This window comes from Antechinus flavipes, chromosome 3, assembly GCF_016432865.1.
Source record: "Antechinus flavipes isolate AdamAnt ecotype Samford, QLD, Australia chromosome 3, AdamAnt_v2, whole genome shotgun sequence".
Lineage (NCBI taxonomy): Eukaryota > Metazoa > Chordata > Mammalia > Dasyuromorphia > Dasyuridae > Antechinus > Antechinus flavipes.
Window position 1 is genome coordinate 464,228,461 of NC_067400.1, and position 20,387 is coordinate 464,248,847.

Consider the following 20,387-nt stretch of genomic DNA (forward strand, 5'->3'; position numbering starts at 1 on the left):
GTGATACCAGCAAGCAATTTAAACTGAAAAGTCTTTTTTTAAAAAGTAAGACTGCACCCTCCATGCCTTTGTCAATGCAGCATACCCTTGAGCAGGCCACCAGCCAGAAATCCTGATGAGTCGAAGTATGGCAGCTATGCTGATATATGATGAAATACAACTGATCAAAAATTTAAAAGCATGTCTATTTCCCAGCATGCATCAGGCCTTTTTCCTTTTTGCTTTCACTTCTATCTTCCATCTCCCCCTCTCACACCTATTCACTCCATTCATTCTCTCTCTCTCTCTCTCTTTCTCTCTCTTTCTCTTGCTCTCTCTCTCTCTCACACACACACACACACATACACACACACACACACAGACACATTTATTCTCATTCTCTCTCTCTCTCTCTCTCTCTCTCTCTCTTTCTCTCTCTCTCTCTCTCATAATAAATCAAGCAAGTGGGCATAGGCTCTCCTCCAGGAGGACAAACCTTTAAGTGCAGAACAAAATCAGCATGTTCCATCCAAGCCTCCATCATACATTATGCATGCGACAAAGTTTGGCAACAGTGGAGCTGATATGATGACACAGCTAATCAATAAGAACCCACCGCATGAAACCTTTATAGTGGTTACTTTTTAAGGGCTCAAGTGAAGGAATTGTCTTTGTCAACTTTGGCTTAAAATATCCTTATATAGTTCAGGTACTTTCTCAGGGTCCACTGGTCTAGGTAAAAAATGTGTAAATTTTTGATGCCGTTTAGTCCTAGTCCCTTCTCTTGGAGTCCCATCTTTATTTAATGCAACGTAATATCGTCTTCCAGTGTCCACATGTTTGTATAGATTCGATGAGTACGTATTATACCAATTTTCTTCAAACTGCTCTCTGAATACACACTCTTGGGTTAATTTTTCCTGTGAAGACAAAACAGAAATGAAATATCTTACTAAAAATAATCAATTTTCAATGACATTTAAAATGATCCTACAGCATGGTATGATCTTGATAAACAGATGCTTTTAAAAAAAACTATTTTTGCTAATTTCTCAACCATAAAAATTCAGTCCCATTCTCATTTCCCATTTTAATGGCTTGCTTACCAAAAAAAAAAAAAATTTTAAGGCTTAGAATTTTGGTTTCTGTTTAAACTGTAGACAGTTTTCCAAGAACAGTAATTTTTCAGCTTCCAAATCAATTTTACCCATATGCCAATCACTTGAGTGAGGCATGAAGTGCAGCGGATTATGAGAGACAATGGAAAGTGATTATCAAAGCTTTCTCCTTTTTGCTACAGACAACTAGAAGGGTAACTACTATACAGGCTGGGAAAATGAAAATTATACATCTAATGTCAAAAATTCAGGTAAATGCTTTATTTTTTAATGTTTTCTGTAAAGTATTTCATGTATAGCCATAACCCTGATGGGCAGCAATCTTCATATGAAGAAGCAACAAGCATTTTTGAAACTCCTACACAGGTAATTCCATTCATTTTCTGGAAGTATGGGAGGAGAGAGAGAGCGGAAATTTCATCTCCTCCTTCCTTAAGGCTGATCCGCATGAAAAATTCAGCTGACAAAAGTATGCCCTCCCAAAATGTCCAGGAATAGTGATCAAGAGAAGAAAGGAGTCTAGCTAATAGACTGTCTAAAGTATAAAGAGCTACAACATTGCATGGGGTGGGGTGGGGTGGGGGGGGCACATTTACTATGGAATCACCAACAGAAGTCTACTCTTTTCCTGGAGTTTATGCAGTCAACAATACTTCATAAACTGCAACAATAGCAGGCCTAAGGAGGGTATTATAGTATCATAAATTTGATAATGAAAAAGCCTTTAGAACCTGTAAACCCATATCCTTCATTTTGTAGTTGAGGAAATTGAGGCACAAAAAAGATTAAGTGCCTTGCCTAGGATCATACAAGCACTACATGACAGTTTTTCAACTCTGGTTTTCCTGACTCAATCTATAACTCCACCCAGTAAGACACCTACCTGAATCTATATGACGATACTCAAAACTTCACTGTATATCTTTGTTTTGCCTATCCCTAGAAAAACAGAACCTTAGGATTGGGTGTTGTTTCCTTCACTATAATTAATACATAGACATGTTGAATAGAATTAGATTGGATCTTTTGAGAAAATGAATCAAAATGTACTAAAAGTGACTTGAACTACCTATTTATAGCTTCATAAAGAAATAATAAAATATGTAGATACAAAGAGGCAACAAAAAATGATCAGATGCTTAATTCCTTCCATTTCCACAATTCTGTCTCAGGATTTAGTGGACAAATTATATGCAGTACCAAATTCTGTCATCCATTGCATGTACTTAATGGAAGATTGTCATCGATGAAGCAGGCTACCCAGCTTAACTGGAGCAGCTGAGCTTCCTGAGGGAAAGGGAAAAGAGGAGGTTTGCTTGTGCCAAGAAAATAAAACCACCAATATGATTTCAGCTAACAGTTCCCCTTAGACTTTGGAGCTCTATACCCAAGAGTCCCAGAAAAACAGTATCCCCCAGACCATCAGCATTACTTCTAGCCCAGCTCTCTTAAGCTATCATTTGAAGAAACAACCTGAGTGGAAAGAGCCTCTATCATCACCACCACCACTAATACTAACCACCAACCAACTACCATCAATGGGAAAATTATTCCAAAAAACCCTAGGAATAGTTCCCCACAGACACCAAACCACTACTCTGCTTTCAGCCCAATTCCTAGAGCTATCATCAAGGGGAACGACCCTTGTGGAGATTTGACCTAGCAACTTCCTTTGCAAATGCTACAGTCTCCACTTTCTCAATAGCTACAGTTACTGAAGACCAGAAAGAAAAAGTTCTCACTACTAAGTCCTTGGCACATCAAATGGTTAAATCTCAGAAATAGGCAGGGTCTTATTAGCAGAAATGACACCAAGGAAAAAAAATACATTATCATCTATTTTGCCAGAAGTATTTTGCCACTATAACTGTGTCTTTCTATTTTAATTGTAGTTGAAACTTCCTGTATGTATTGTCTTCCCTTATTAAAATGTGAGTTCCATGCCCAAAGAGCTATCTAACTATACCTTCCTTTTGATAATGGCAAGGAACTGGAAATTGAGCAGATGCCCATCAGTAGGAGAATGACTGAATAAGTTATGGAATATAAATGTTATGGAATATTATTGTCCTATAACAAATGATCAGCAGAATGATTTCAGAAAGGCCTGGAGAGACTTACATGAACTGATATTAAGTGAAGTGAGTAGAACCAAGAGAACATTGTACATAGCAACAACAAGATTGTGTAATGATCAATTCTGATAGACATAGCTCTTTTCAAAAATGAGGTTGATTCAGGACAATTCCAATAGACTTGTCATGGAGAGAAACATCTGCATCCAGAGAAAGAACTATGGGGACTAAATTTGTATCACAACATAGTATTTTCACCTTTTTGTTGTTATTTGTTTACTTGCTTGTTTTCTTTCTCATTTTTCCCTTTTGATCTGAATTTTCTTGTGCAACATGATAAATGTGGGAATATGTTTAGAAGAATTGCACATGTTTAACCTATATTGGATTACTTATTTAGGGGAGGGAAGAGGTAGGGAGGAAGGGAAAAAATTGGAATACAAGGTTTTGCAAGGGTAAATGTTGAAAACTATCTCTGCATATATTTTGAAAAATAAAAAGCTATTATAATAATAAAAAAAAGAACATGAGTTCCTTGAGGGCAGGAATATCTTACACAACATAGTACTTTGCATACAGTAAGTGTTTAACAAAAGTTTTTTTCTCTAACTCTTTCATATCATGTTAAAAGACATGGTTTAAATTCCAGAAACCCAAGAAAAAATTTTAAAGTGATTACCCTTCCGTGTTTCTGGATGCACCCAAAGTAATACTCTCAGAATGCTACCTTGGGGAATTACTTCTTTCATCAATTCTCAAGGACTGTAAGAGCTTCTTAGCTTACATGTATGTTGACAATTAAGTATTTCGCTTTTTACCAATGCCACTACCCAGTGACCTAGGTGTTATTGCTCCATGTTGATTTCTTCATGAGTTTTCAGAGTAAAGAAGAAAAGTTTGAGCCACTTTAGCTAAACAGCTTCTAGTTTGTATATTTATTTCAAACAACAAAGCAGAATTAGTGTCTTCAATTGTTGGCCCAGCTAGTCAGTGTCCATTCTTGGTGTGGCTGGTTTCAATAAAATCTCTATCTTTAATTGAACTGCAAGATTCCAAATGGTAGAGTTCAGTCCTGTTATAAATCCATACAAGTACACTTCATCTGCTTCAGCTCTTTGAGTAAGCAAATAAGCCCAATTCACCATGAGGAACTAGTACTTCCAATAACTAATCTTCCATATAATCAAGAAAAACTCAATAGGTTAGAATTGTTCTATCTCACATAAAAAGGAGCAATCATGTATTAGGTAAGAAGAAAAGGCTGAGTAATCCTAAGGTTAGGTTGTGACTACATAAGCAAAATGAAACCAAAATATTGTAACCAAGGAATTACCCATAATAGATCAATATAGTCAACTAAATAATAGACAATGACAAATTAATTTTACTCAGTTGCAGGATTAAGGTATGAATTAATTGAATAATTTTTACCCTTTATTCTTCTCCTGTAGACTAGTTCTACAGTCAATATGGCAGTCAATATGGAAACACACACACACACAAAAAAAAATACAAATGCCAATCCAATTATACAAATGTCTACTTCATAAATATTGGTTAAAATTTCCCATTTGATATATTTGGGAAGTTTTAGTTTAATCTTCCCCCAACCCACAGCAGAGAACAAGCAAAGTACACAGGTCATACACTGAGGGTCCCATTCTAGTAAATCCCACTATGGTAAACTACACAGCTGGGTGTACACTTGGGAATAGTTTCCACGTCATCTGCCTCTGCACAAGGGGCAGATAATTTCCTCACCAACACACCCAGCTGAACCCAGAGAGGGCATCCCTCTGTGGATATACAACAGCCCACTCTCCTCCTGGGGTGGCAAAAAAGTAGGTTGAATATGTTTTCTCTTTCATTTGTATTAAAACCAACAGAACAAAAATAGTGTGTTAAACATATTAGTAGCTATCTTTAGTCTATACCTCCATCTGTGTAATGAATATTTTCCTCACACTAAAGATTATTCCTGGCTAAAAATCACTAGTTTGGGTTTACCGTAATTAAATAAAATTTTAAAACTAAAACTAAAAGCTATGTTGATTCTTTAATTACAAAAACAGACATAGAATGGTATTATACACTGAGTCTGCAGTTCCACAGGGGACATGAAACTAATCCAAATGAAGTTTTCCTTTTCTCTGTGGGAAATCAAATCACCTGACAAGCACTGCGGAGTCCATTCTATTAAAAATAGAACTATTCCTAAAATGTCATATTTTCTTATTTCTTGGATCCTCTCACTATTCAGTATTTTCTCTATTTCCCAAATAGTAGTCTTTTGATTATAAAGGGGAGAATACGTATCTATACATATATATACACATACATATAGATATACATATAAACACATATATATATATGTATATGTTTGTGATACACACACACACACACACACACACACACACACACACACACATACACACAGCTAGCCATATCCCAGATTCCTAAGGCTGAAAGGTATCCCACAGGTCATCTAGGCCAAGGGTTCTTAAAACCAACAGGCCCCTTCTCAGAATTGTGGTTTGTTAAGGGATGCTTTTTAAATTCATAATTGAAGGAAATACTAAATTTGAATTAGAAGTTAGTAAAAAAAAAAAATATGTAATTATTTTCCCCATCCAAAGTTGTGGGCCCCCTGAAATCTATCCATAGACATGGACTCAAGATTAAGAACATTGAATCTATTGATGTATGAATATACTTATATACATAATATAATAATACATATACATATATAAATATATATTCCAAGGTAGTTTTCCTAAATTGAAATTAAACAATTCAAATATAAACATATTTTTATTTGTTTTAATTTATATGTATAACTATAGTATAATTATCAAAACAAAATTTCTCTAGCAGTGGGGTTGGAAACAACCACACTTATAATTTAGATCTCTGGGTTTTGTGTTTGTTTGTTGTTGTTACTTTTCAGAAAGCATTATTACTGTTCTTAATTTTCTCTCTCAGAGAAAGGATCCACTGGTTTATACTGAAAGGTTAAAAAAAATGAGACAGGAGGAAATAAGTTGGACCTTCCTTAAATAAGACTACCTGCTATAACAGAATATACTATAGGAATCTCAAGGGTGAGTTCCAAAAACCCTATTCTCCTATCATCTTCCTCCCCCCTCAAAATGTGAAAATACAAATCTTTGGAGGACAAAAAAGGAATCAATGACAAAAGACAAAAAGGAGAAGTGGTGCTAGAGGAATCTCATAACTTGAACACTAGTAGTCTTTATTTTGATAAATATTCTCATTTTCCTTATTTTTCTGTCAGAATGTGAAGATTTCCTAAACATAAAGGGGGGAAGATTGAATAAGTAAAAAAACTGAAGTGGCATTTTCACTGCTCAGTAAACACTGTTCATTTCCCCTAATAGGCTATTACAGCACAGTTTATACAGACATAAATTAGCTTTCTAGGGAACCCAGAAAATAAAATGAATTATCCAAGGTGAGCATTTGTCATAATCCTGAGAAGTTCAATTCTCCTATAAGAACTTAAAGACTATGTTGGCTGCACCTAGATACCACAGGATGATAGATACAGAGCTCAAAAAGGCCTACTTCACAGGCAGAGAGGGATGAAGAGAAGAAAAGAGGAAGGGAGAAAAGAAGAGAGGGGAGAAAGGAATAAGGGAGGGAAGGAAGGAGGGAGGGAGAGAGAAAAGGAGGAAGGAAAGGAGGGAGGAAGGAAGGAAGGAAGGAAGGAAGGAAGGAAGGAAGGAAGGAAGGAAGGAAGGAAGGAAGGAAGGAAGGAAGGAAGGAAGGAAGGAAGGAAGGAGAGAAAGAAGGAGGGAGAAAGGGAGGGAGGATTTCTTAAGTGCCTACTGTATGCCATTCACTGTGCTAAATACAAATAGTATCTTATTTGATTCTTACAACAACCCTAAGTTGGGTGTTATTGCATTCTCCATTTTACAAGTTGAGGAAATAAAGGCAGACAGAGGTGAAGTGATTTATCGCTGACCTCACAATTCATTAGTATCTGAGGCCAGATTTGAGTTTAGTTCTTGCCAAGTCCAGGTTCAGCCTTCTGTTTATTTCGTCACCATCTGGTCCAACCACTTCGTTGATGGATAAAAAAAACAGAGAAAGGAAAAGTGACTTTTCCAAGGTCGCACAAGGAGTGAGGAGAAGGGAGACCAGATTCAAAGCTGATCTTGGAATGTTTTACTTTAGTGAATGAAATTATCCAGAGACCAACATATGGCCCAAGTCACCAATACATTGCAGTTCTCTGGCAATTTACAACCCTTATAACTCATCCTTTTCTCTTCCCATTCCTCTATAATCACCTCTCTTGCTAAACTTGCACAGCTCTCAAAATGTTAGTGAGTCTTCCTATTGTTTGTATTGATGACTCTAACCAGATTTCATTTAATATATAGGCACTAGTGCTGCAGCTGAGTTGGGAAGACTTCAAGAAATCAGCCTCATTTACTACTGTATCCCGACATGTCTGTATATTTCATTAACTGTTCTATTTTTAAAATTTACACTCCAAAGCAAATCTCACCAATCATAATTTTTTTTAAAAAATAGATCGCTAGATAAGTGAGACTTTAAGAGAAATTTTTATTCATGCTCTGACATACAAGTAGTGGTGGGGAAGGGGGAGTACAAAAAGTGTCTGCTTGCCCATAACTATACACTTTAGAATTATGCAACTCAGATGTTTTCTAACTCACCACATGTTTCCAATGCAGACAGTTTATAGAGTATTCCACTATAAAGTGATCAATTCTTGTTTTACTGTATTTCCACATTTTAACTGCTTTTTTAGATTATTTAACTGTAGCTGTTTATAGCATACCTATCTTTGAACTGTTGGGATTATATCACCGGGCCTGGGTGGAGAATGTGGACTTGATTCAAAAGTCTACTGAAGCCCATGCTTTGGAACACAATCTGGTGAAAGTTAGCTACTATGGAAACCCCTTTTTATTCCATGTCATCCAGTCCTAAGCTGTGGGGAAAATTGAAATTAAAACAGCAAAACTTGTACCAGGCCCTTTAAAATTCAAGTATTAATTAACGATGGGAAAACTCACAGTATGTCCCAGTGCAAGTTAAGGAAGGTTATCTTACAGCACATACTACTGGGGAACCTAATTTGCAAAGTAAGGAAATTAGAAAGTGTGGGATCCATGTGGACGTTACTATGCCCAATTTGTATCTATAACTATAAAAATGGAAAATGGAGCTGATTAGAATTTTTTTCTCTCAAAGAACAGTAGTTCTCTGAAATGGCATAAATTGTATTCTGCACTGATAATTTCAAATGGGATTTTTACATTAACATATGTATGATGTGGATCTGACAACATGTTTAGCTGACCAACTGTATAATTAAATGTATTCATTTCCTTGTGTCAACAAAGAAATGTGTGACAAAGGGAAGAGAAGGAGGAGAAAAAGGAGAAGGAAGAAGAGCAAAAGGAAGGAAGAGGAGCAGGAAGAAGGAGGAGGAGCAGAAGGAAGAGAAAGAGAAGGAAAAAAGAAGAATAAGAGAAGAGAAGCAGCAGCAGCAACAGCTTAGTCAGAAAGGAAGAGTGATGAATAATCAACCAATGTTCTATCTGTACCCAGGGAAGATAAAGAGAACTTGAAGGAAAATCCTCAACACATTGGCTTCCCTGTGGCACGTGAACAAAAGTCAAACAGGAAAAGCAGGCAAGTATGAGGGGCAGTTTTTACCCCTGGGAGAAATATGCATGTAGATAAGAATACAAATCCTTTAAAGTATTCCACTGATAGACAGCTTATATGAATCATATTTTTAAATACTAGAAGTGACTACTCAGGAACAGACTTAATTGTAGAGTCCCTGCACATTTTAAAAGTTAATGACTTTGATGTAATCACTCATTTTAATATCTACTATTCATTAAAGTCCTGGTATTTAAAACTCCCTTCACCAGAGTACCTCTTACAAATAGGCTCCTATTTCATTTTTTTCATATTCATATTCTCTCTCTCACTCACTAATAATATAGCAGTAAAGTCTTAATGGGAGTTGTTATAAGGATGCGGTGATTAAATATAATGACTAAAAGACTTTTAATAAGAAGCCCAGTCCTTTAACTCCTCTCTCCAGGGAAACATCCCAATGAAAGAAGCAGATGAGAAGAGAAGGAAACAAAACACAGGAAAATCAACAAAACAGAGCCGTTTCTTAGTCTACTTCAAGATCTCCTTGAAATCAAACAACCCTCCTTAAATACTTAAAAGACTGGATTTTCCTCAAAAGACTAAAAACTACAGCACGATCAGCTTGTCAGCTTTTTCTATTAAATACTGAGCACCTGAAATAGAACAATCAACCCATAGGTTAAATCAACATGGCCAGTCTAAAGTATTAGGATTATGTAGTGATTCATTTTAGGGAAGATTTAAAAACAAACAACAAATAGACAATGAGGGCCCTAACAGATAGACACACACACACACACACACACACACACACACACACACACACACACATCTATTAAACAATGGGCCCAGATAACATCAAGGCCAATCTGCTAAAAAAAAAAAAAAAAAAAAAAAAAGTACTAACTGGCTTCATTGTAATATGTGATCCTTTAAAGAATGTAAAATGAACACTTGTATATCAAATCACATTTTCCTATTAGTTTTCACTATAATTTTTGAAATATAGGCCCACAAAAAATTGTTTTGCCCCCAGTACACAATAAAATTCACACATAAGGAGAATTTAGTATTTGTATATTCTGTAGGCATTTAATTTTTCCATACAACCCTTGCAAGAAAAGCTTTTCAAATTCACCCATATGACCTTGTATGCTGCTTAAAAGCACATATGCTATATATTATACTAAAGAGAAAATTTCTATTTCTTTGGGAATTGTCAATGACATAATATGATTTGAATGTCTCCACATGAGATAAAAGCCATCATCACATGGGTTATCATTTCTCCAGGTCACAGAAATAATCATTAGAAAAATTACAAAAAGATCTACACAAAATCACTCATTTTTCCAAATGATCTGTGTAAAGTACAAAGGTATTTCCATCTATTAAAAAAACATTATCTATTGGCACCAAGAGAGTCTTAACTTTGATAAACTGCTTTCCATCAGATTTAGTACCACATAGTTCCAGGAGTATAGTGCCAAGGGTCCCTTGGATTTCATTTTAGTTTTAGCCCAAGGGTCAGATGCTTTGATTGCATTTGAAATTTGTTTCAACATGAGTTTACAATGGCAACATTCAGAACATGAGAGCTCCCAAATATAAGCTAGCTAATTCCAGTCATTTATTAAAGGTATTAAACTGTCCTAAAGTAAGATTTTCCTGCACTGAAATTTTAACATAAAATTCCTCTTAAATTCTACCTCTTTAAAACAAGATTCAAAAGAGTTTCCAACTTTACTCATCTGTCAGTTGGCACCAGAAAATATTTTTGGGGGAGAAGACAAAAGTCGAAGGAAAAGCCATGGAGGGCTGACTGAATAAGGGATGGAATGATGGAATGATGAAAATAGACAAGGTTGAAAGGTGAAATTCTCAAAGTCAGGGGATAAAGGAAGAATACATCAAAGGAAATTTGGGTTCTAATTTCCAACCACTAAGTTTCTAATATGATTTTGAAGAATTATATATGAGTGAGAAAAAGACTGTGACACAATCACTTTCTGTGAAGAACAAACTGCTTCGAGAAGTTTTGCCTTCAAAGATAACAATGTCATGCTTTTCATAAAGATGAAAATTCATTTCAATCGAGGTTCCACTTTTCAAATGCAGTGACATTTAATGTGAATGGCATTCAGCTTTTAAAAGTTTAACGTAGGCTCTTCAGGTGGTCATTTAATGAGATCTTCACACATTGCCAATAATAGCAACCATTTACACATTCTGACCCCCATTTTTGTTTGACTCTGTGGTCCTAGCAAGCATAGCATTTAAACAAATGGTCAGAAATATATAGCAAACATTTAAATACCAAATCATATAAGCCTGAACTACATTCATTCTACTCTATAAAGAAAAAATTCAGAGGATACACACACACACACACACACACACACACACACACACACACAATCAGCCAGCTATTTCATTTTTGTAGTCATTTGGTAAGCTAAAAGGTCAATGAAGTCAGAATCTAAAGTCAAACAGAAGAGACTGACTAGAAACATCTTTCTGTTTCTAAATCTTTCAAGATCCATGCACACACACTTGTAATTAATGTTTATTGAATTTGTATTCTGCATACAGTGGAAAGAGTGTTGGATTTGTGGTCAAGGGACCTGGGATCAAATCCTACTGAGCTCTGCCACTTGCTGACTTTGTGACTTTTAAAGGCCTTGAAACTCACTATGCCTGAGTTTTCTCTTCTACATGAATGAAAAGGATGAGAAGCAAACTAGATAACCTAAGATCTCTCATTACTTTGAGTTCATAATATCACAACCAAAATACTCTTTAAAAGATATGCTTATAACAAACATGGGGATATATTTAAAAGAACTGCACATATTTAACCTATAGTGAATTGCTTGCTATTTAGGGGAGAGGAAAGGAGGTAGAAAAAAAAATTGGAACACAAGGTTTTGAAAAGGTAAATATTGAAAACTATCTTTGCATGTTTTGGGGAAAATAAAAGGCTATTTTTTAAAAAGGCATGATGAAACTTGAAACTATACCCAAAGGGTTATAAAACTATGCATACCCTTTGATCCAACAGTCTCACTACTGTGTCTGTATCTCAAAGAGATAATAAAAGAGGGGAAAGGATTTACATGTGCAAAAATGTTTGTAGCAGCTCTTTTTGGAGAGGTAGGGAACTGGAAATTAAGTGAATGTTCCTAATGGAATAACTCATCATCATTATAAGAAATAATGAGAAGGCTGGTTTCAGAAAAGCCTAGAAAGATTTACATGAAGTGATATTAAGTGAAGTTGAAGTGAGCAGAACCAGGAGAACATTGTACACAGTAACAAGATTATGTGATCAGCTAGCTATAAAAGACTTGACTCTTCTCAACAATGTGGTGATTCAAGGCAATTCCAATAGACCTGAGATGGAAAAATTCAGTTGCATACAGAGAGAAAATTAAGGAGATTGAATGTGGATTAAAGCATAGTATTTTCATCTTTTTATGTATGTATTTGTTTTTTTTTCCTTTCTTGTGGTTTTTTTCCCCTTTTGGTCTGATTTTTCTTGCACAACATAACATTATGAAAATATGTTTCAAAGGATTGCACATATTTAACCTAAATCAGATTGTCTAGTGTCTTGAGGAAGTGAGGAGAGGTTAGGGAGGGAGGGAGAAAAATTTAGAATACTAAGTCTTATAAAATGAATGTTGAATTTTTAAATGTATTTGGAAAAATAAAATACTATTGGAAAAAAGTCATGCTGAATAGGAAAGGGTGAAAAAGAGCCTTCAGCAAACATGAGGAATAGCCACAGTAATAAGGTAAGAAGAAACTGTATCAGTTAACTACTACAAAGAAACAAAAAATGCAGCAGAAAAACCCTCTTAATTTATGTTCTAAGCAGCAGGAAGAAGAATGAAAAATATTTTAATAAAATACAGAAAGGAAAGAGAATGACAGCCTTTCCTTCTATGTGCTTCCACACTGAGAGCTCAATGGACTGCAGGGTGAATGAGAGACACAGAGACAAAAACATTGAGACAGAGTTCTATCTATTTGCTATATCTTCTTGAGCAAGTAACTTCTCTGGTTTCTTGGAGTCAGAGGATCTGGACCTCTTCTGTAAAGCCAAAGTTGGGACTAGTGGAGAATGGTAGAAAAAATTCTGAATTCAGAGTGAAGAGACCTGGATTTAAATATGAGTTCTGTAACTCAATGTATGACTAAGTGAGACATTCAACCTGTGGGCTTGTTTCCTCAGCTCTCAGAATCCTTCTCACTGGTTATCTATGTCTGGAATATTTTCCTTTCTCCCCTCTAATTTTTTGACTTTCCTGGCTTCCTTGAATAACTTCTGCAAGAGGCTCTTTTCAGTCATTTCTTCTCCTTCCCCTTTTTACCTTCTGATAGTGCTTATCTTTGGAATTACCTCCCATTTATGGTGTATATGTCTTATATGTATAGAGTTGTTTCTTTGTTGCTTCCCCAATAAATTATGAGTTTACAGGGGGCAGAGACCAGTTTTTCCCCTTTTCTTTGTATCCCTAGCACTTAACATAATATCTGGCATACAGCAGATTCTTAATAAAGTCTTGTTAACTGAATATTTATTCTTCCCAGGTCTGAACTCTATGATCATTTAAATATGATCTGTAAGCAAGGTTGCTTCCTATTTCAAAATTCTACAGTTCTACAAAATAAGTATTTCCTTTTCAGGACTCCACTACATAATGTTAACTAAAGTCAGGGCTCAATGAGCATTGCTGACAGATAAAGTGACAAATTGAATAGGGGATCTGACATATTGAACTATGTTATGAAAACTCAATTTGAAGAATAGCCAAAACAACCTAAAGATGCTAAAAATGGTAAAAAGTGGATTTAGGAAAAAAGTCATATATATATATATGACTTACTGATTTCCCATGATCATTAATCCTGATATAAAAAGCATTGTTCCTCAATACCAAGCTCAGGTAAAGCTATTTTTCCTTTTGGTTTCTCCCATCTAAGTTCAATTAACTATAACAAAATTATATTAAATCTGTATAAACCTAATACTGGTGATAGGAAGACAAATATAGCACAAACTCTGTTCTCAAAAAGCTTATTACCTAGGGACAATAAAAACATATATGTAAATAACTGATACAACAGAGAATGTGATGGGTAGAGCACCATGAAATGAAATGATATGAGAAATCTAAGTATGGAAAGAAAGGTGAGTTATCTTGTTAGAGAGATAGGAGAGGGGTGTAGCATAGGGAAAATGAAACATGAAGGAAGGCTTCATGCAAGAAGTAATATCTGAGTTGAGCCTATGAAGTAATAGGGGGATTTCAATAGATGGAGGTATGAGGTAGAGAAAGGAAAAACGTCCACTTCAGACAGGGGAGAAGGCTTGATAATAAATGTAGGTAACACAAAAAAAAAAAAAAAAAAAAAAGAAATAATCCTCTAACAAGGCTGGAATATAGAGTATGTTAAAAGGAATAATTGTATAAGATTAAACTGAAAGGGTAATTTGGAATCAGCTGTAGAAAATTTTGAATGGCAGGAACCAGATTTCATGCTTTATTTGATAAGCTACAGGGAGTCACTAAAGACTTTTGTGTTGACCAGTTAGGAATATATTAAGAAGGTTACTCAAGCAAAGATGGAGTAAGAAGGAAATAGACTGAAGATAAGAACATTAGTTAGGAAGCTTATAGTAGTCAAGGCAAGAAGAGATTGGGGTGGGGGGGCACTGATTTAGAGTTGCAATGATAATAGAAGAGACAAATGGGAAAGATATTGTCAAAGTAGAATGAATAGAAAATGGTCATCCCCACATCCCATGCCTAGTTCCCCGTATCCTCATGCATTACCAGTGGCTGAAATCTTCTCAGCCAAAGTCTTGCAGTCCTCTTAACTATCTTCTCTTTTCCATAACAAGTTACCTGTCTTGTGCCAGATTCTCTCAGTCTTCTATCTGTTAGGTCACAGCTGTCTAATTAATGTGATAATTGGTGATAATGGCTTAATATGTTAACGCTCTTAGGGGACATATTTCCATTCTAAATTGTATCTTCTGGAGACACAATGCTTTAACTCAAAGCAATGGGCACTCTAGACCCTATAACAGATGGGGAAGGGGTAGATATTTGCCATTTGGGTGCAGTAGAGCAACATAAAAATTGCAATATGCAGTTAACTACCTATTCTAATATCCCATATTATGCACAGAGAAAATTAAACTCCTAACAAATTAAAAATGATTTTAAAATGTTAAGTGGGTAAAAGAATAATTAGATACATTGAAGAACAAAGCAGACAAAACAAATTCCAACAGAATAGCTTCTTTTTTGCTTTTAAAATTTGAAAAACACCCTAAATTATAAAATGTCATATCATGATTTGAGGCAATAACTTCATCTGCTTTATTTAATTTGACAGGCAAGTGACACAGAATTTTAATCCCAATTCAAACTGTCCTAAATAGCAAAAGCAAAAATCTGTTATTTTATTTGGCCCTAGATTATGCACATACTACATTAGGATCCGCATTTCTATACTGACAATGTCCCCCTATGTTTCCAGAGACTTGCAGATGACGTTAAATCAGAAAGTGCTCAGGATAAAAGGAAGGACCAAGAGGTGACTACAAAAGAGATTATAGAATAACAGGAACAGGGGTAGGAATCAACAAACTAGAAATGAGATTGCTTTTTTTAAAATGCAGGTTACTACAAAGAAAAGATTATATGAAACACAGCTGTTCAGAAAGAGCATTCAATGGGCAGTAATGCATAAAGAAGCCCAGGGCTGAAACTGGACAGCAAATTACGTAAGAATTTACAATACAATATGGTAGCTAAAAAGAAAAAAAAGGCCAAATTTTAAAAAATAAAAATAGTTCTAGGGTACAGGAAAGGATTCACATTATGCACCAGAAAAAGCAATGTCTCTATATGACCTTGACAAGTCTGTTTTTGGAATGCTGCATTAAGCTACTGGTCTTTCATTATCAGAAAGAAGAAATATGCAATGGACAGCTCATGGAAAACTAACAAAATGTATTTGAGAAAGGGAGGAATTAAGAACAATAACTAAAAAAAATGCTTTCTGGAAAGAATGGAAGGATATAGTTCTATATACTAAACCAATCCATTCCTTAATATTATTTTGAAGGAAAATGCTGGCCATTTTATGGTTCCTTCATATATCCTGCCACTTTTCTCAGCTAGCTGGGGAGATTAAAAAAATCCGTGGGTGCACAATTGCCACTTTTGCATGTAAGGGGTTCAAAACTAGAAACAAGCATGTTCTGAGTGGTTCCTGATTAAAGTTCTTTGGGTGGTTCAACTGAAAACTGGTCAAACTGCTCCAGATTTCAGGGACAAGGCACAGATCAGATCAACAGCAAGGTATTAAGCAGAAGGCAATTCTGGCAGTGGTGTACTAGGTTGCAAGAACAAGAAAAATCTGAGGTGGGGATTGAAGAAAATAAAAGCAGAGACATAACTCCAGGAAGGAGAGAATTGAGGAAGAAAATATTTGCTTCTGCCCCCATCCCCAGCTCTCCCATCCTTTAAAAAAAAAAAAAAAAAAAAAAGATGCCTATGTTTCCAAATCCATTAATCAAGGACAGGGCAAAAAAAGTTCCACATTGAAGCCAAAGACTTAGAACAGCTACTAAACATACTTTGTGAACAAAACAGCTAAAACCATGGAAGATTCTAGTTCTTTCAGGTTATAGCAGTGACTAAAAAGGAGACCAAGGATTTTCTAGGGGCTTGGTGAAATCTGTGCCCAAGAAACCTTTCTATAAGTTCTCTCAACGTTCTGGAAGGACTTGAGCCATCCATTTACTTCAAGGTGGGTCAGGTATTTGGGTTTATATTTCTGGGATAGAGATAACCTTGGACAGAACAGTTAGGACATCAAAGGAGGTAGTATAGGTAAGGAAAATAGACTGGGAATTACAAAATTTATGCCATGAGGGCCTGTCTAGTCCAATCTGCTAATTTTCCACCTGAGGAAATTAAAGGCCAGCAGAAGTAAATTGATTTGCTCAAAGGCACCCAGGTAATGAACTAGAAGGTGTAAGATTTAAACTCAAGTCCTTTCCACTTCAATTTCAGCAAGGCTTTTCCTACCACATAGTCCTAGGAAGAGGTAAGGATGGCATCAAAGAAGAATGGAAAAATGAAGGGACAAACTGAAATTTCCCCTTCTGATACTTCTACTGTGTATTTTCTGTTATTTGTAACTAGGCATTCCCTAACTGGTTGAAACCTGGAATGTGTTTTTCCATAGAAACTGTGTTGTTAATGGTGATTAGGTTCCCAGGCCAGTCCACAAAAGCCTATTTGACCTCTAATATATCTAAAAGTAGAATATTCATAGTAATCATCTTAATTGAGAAAGTAAAGAAAAAACAGACATGGGTTTGAATTAATTCAATTTAGCTAGTATTTTTAAGTGCCAAATTATGTGCTGCAGATGACCAAAGTGCTAAATACAAAGATAAAAACCAGTCTCTACCTTCAGGGAGTTTATATTCAATATGCAACATGTGTACAGAGGAAATACAACTTGAAAGGAGTCATTTTATTGCTGCAATAAAACAAACAGCAAATTTCTCTTTTAGAAAGTAGTACTTGAGCTAATCTTTGAAAGAAGGTAACTAGGAAGTAGCTAGGTAACACAGTGGATAGAGTGCCAGGCCCACAATCAGGAAGAACTGAGTTCAAGTTCAGCCTCAGATGTTTACTAGCTATGTGACCCTGGACACATAATTTGCTTCAATTTCCTCATCTGTGAAATGAACTGGAGAAAGAAATGGGAGACCACTCCAATATCCCTGCCAAGAAAACCTCAAATGGACTCACAAATAATTAAACACAACTGAAACAACTGAATAACAACAAAAGGGGTTCCAAAGGGGTAGCTAGATGGCTCAGTAGACAGAGCACCCATCCTAGAGTGAGGAGAACCTGAGTTCAAATCCAATCCATCCACTTACTAGCTATGTGGCCCTGAGCAAGTCACTTAACCCTAATTATCTCATCAAAAAAAAAAAAAAATTCCAAGAGGTATATGTAAAAAGGAAAAGCATCTTAAACAAGAAGCAGCCTGTACAAAGGCCCTGAGGTGGGAAATAGAATGGTGATCACCTGGAATAAGGCAGTTTGGCTAGAACATAAAACATGTAAGGGTGCATAAGATTTATACCACCAAGTGGTATAAAACAATAGCTTAGGGCTAAGTGACTTGCTCAGGGCCACATAGCTAGAGGCAGATAGTGGCTTTTACATCCAGAGGAATTTCTATCTTATCCTAGAGGCAGCAGGAAGTCACTGAAGTATTTAGTTTTCTTAGTGCTCTTAGGAAAGTCACAATTTCATTGTGAAGAAAGATCTTGTAAACCTTAAAATTCTATGAAAATATAAATCAGCCTTACTTAATAACATTGCTTCAATAGAGGTAAAATAGACTTAAAGTTCCAATTTGGCATGCCAGAAATATATCTACTACACTAGAAGTAGCAGGTGGTCTCCCTAGAAGCAGCACAGGAGAGGGGGACATACTTCATGTGACAGCCAGAGACATAGATTCCTGGGTGATGGAACTTTTTTTTTTTAACTCTCTATACTGCTCTGTATACATAAGAGTCTACATAAGAGAAAACCCTTCTTTCTACATTTATAGTCAGGGAAGTTACTTTCCTGAATCAGTCACTCTTAGGGGTCCTAAAAGGAAGGAAGAGGAAAACAACCCCATAGAAGAAGGAAGAGTTTCAAATGCAAATGCTCCTAATAATTATTTGTATGTCCAGGGCATCCATAAGCAGATAGAGTAAGAATCATGGCAATGCCAGACTTGGAGCTCTCTTACCAGTTTCTCCATACCATGACTTGGGACATGCTTGCTTCAGAAGTTTCTAAAGTGTGATTTGTGGGGACATATGTACAAATAAGATCTGGTGGGGAGAAGATAGAGTCATGTATAAAAGTTATGTTTATCTGAACAGCAAAGGCTATGCTTTTCCTTCTTGGTAAATAATCCTTGACCCCTCCCGTATGACAGAGCAGAGAGCATTTTTAAATTAAACTATTGAAGTCTCCAAAATGTAGATAATTATATAGAGAGAAAGATCTATATGATATACATTGTGTTTGGGTGTGCATGTATGTGTATATACACATGTATACATCTCTAATACTTGTGACTTTTGCCACACCACTCCAAACACTGTCATGTCTGACTCATACAGTGAATTTGGCTACCCTACTCTATTATCATAGGATTCAGAGCTGGAAGAGATCACATAAATCATCTAGTCCAACCCATTCATTTTCCTAAAAACTTGAACAGTCAAATAAAAAAAGTTTTCAGAAAACTAAAGACCAAAAGGATAAGTGCTTAGAAGAAAAATAAATTATATGTAGGCTATATGACTAAGGCTAGTGAGAAAGGGATAAGAGGAAAGGGGAGGAGGGAGAGAAATACTTTAATTAAACCTAGTCTATATATATGTATATGTATATATATATGTACATGTGTATATATATATATATATGTACATATATATAATAAATGAAAAATCTCAATCTAATAGAGAAATCAAAGACACTACTTTCACTACCAATTTTCCCCCATAATCTCTAAGTTCCAAAATATTGTAGAATGAATAAAAAAATTTGTTTGGTTGCATACTTGATCTCGGTAACATACTTTCTTCTTCATGGAGAGCCGCTTTTATTGTTCATGTAAATTAGGGAAAAAATACTCCATCTTTCCCACCTACATCCCATGATACATTATCAATGTATTCACTAACTGAATGTAGTAAAATTTTATGCACAGGATGACAGGTTTGGAGTAGAAACCTTAGAGGCTCTCTAGTCCAAAGCTTCTTAAACTATGGGTTACCTCAAATGAGGTCTCCCAACTGAATACTGGGGTCAAAAATTATGATTTATTATCAGTTAACATTTGATTTGTATACTTATTTTATATACTTATATACCTGGGGTCACATAAAAATTTCCTGGGGAAAAGTGATCATGAGTAGGAAAAGTTTAAGGAGTCCTAATTTGGTCAACTATTTTCTTTTCCAAATAGAGGAGCTAAGGTCCATAAATATTAAATTATTAGTCCAAAGCTATAAATAGAAAGAAACAAAGCCAAGTCCTTGGATTCCAAATCCAGTGTTCTCTTACAACTCCACCATCCTGTCTACATAAAGCACCTTATCGCTAGAACATTCTAAAAGCTAGAGCTTTAGTTATCTCTCTTACAAAAATTCCTGGTGTTCATATTAATGAACCTGAAGTCCTGAATTACAAGATCTTGAAATTCCTTCTGAATCACCAAAGGAAAAATGCTTTCAATAGGTTGGTTTGAGTGCTGAATATATTTCATTGTATTTGTAACCTTGAGAAATCGGTAATTCATAAGGTGTGTGTGATCATCTTCCATAAACCAAAATATTTGGTTATCTAGAACATACCATTTCTTGATGATGTTGGATATCATACAGGTTACCTATTGACCCTATACATTCTTTTTAATATGAGCT

General features: G+C 35.6%; 1 protein-coding gene across 1 annotated transcript in view; it reads right to left on the reverse strand.

Annotated features, from left to right (window-relative positions):
* Positions 1 to 421: 421 nt before the first annotated feature.
* The window catches only part of FGF9 (fibroblast growth factor 9), a 38,816-nt gene continuing 18,850 nt past the window's right edge, over positions 422 to 20,387 (reverse strand). Inside the window, exon 3 of the mRNA XM_051986577.1 lies at positions 422 to 899. Within this exon, the coding sequence (XP_051842537.1) occupies positions 654 to 899 (246 nt within the window). The 3' untranslated portion in view covers positions 422 to 653. The remainder of the gene's footprint in view (positions 900 to 20,387) is intronic.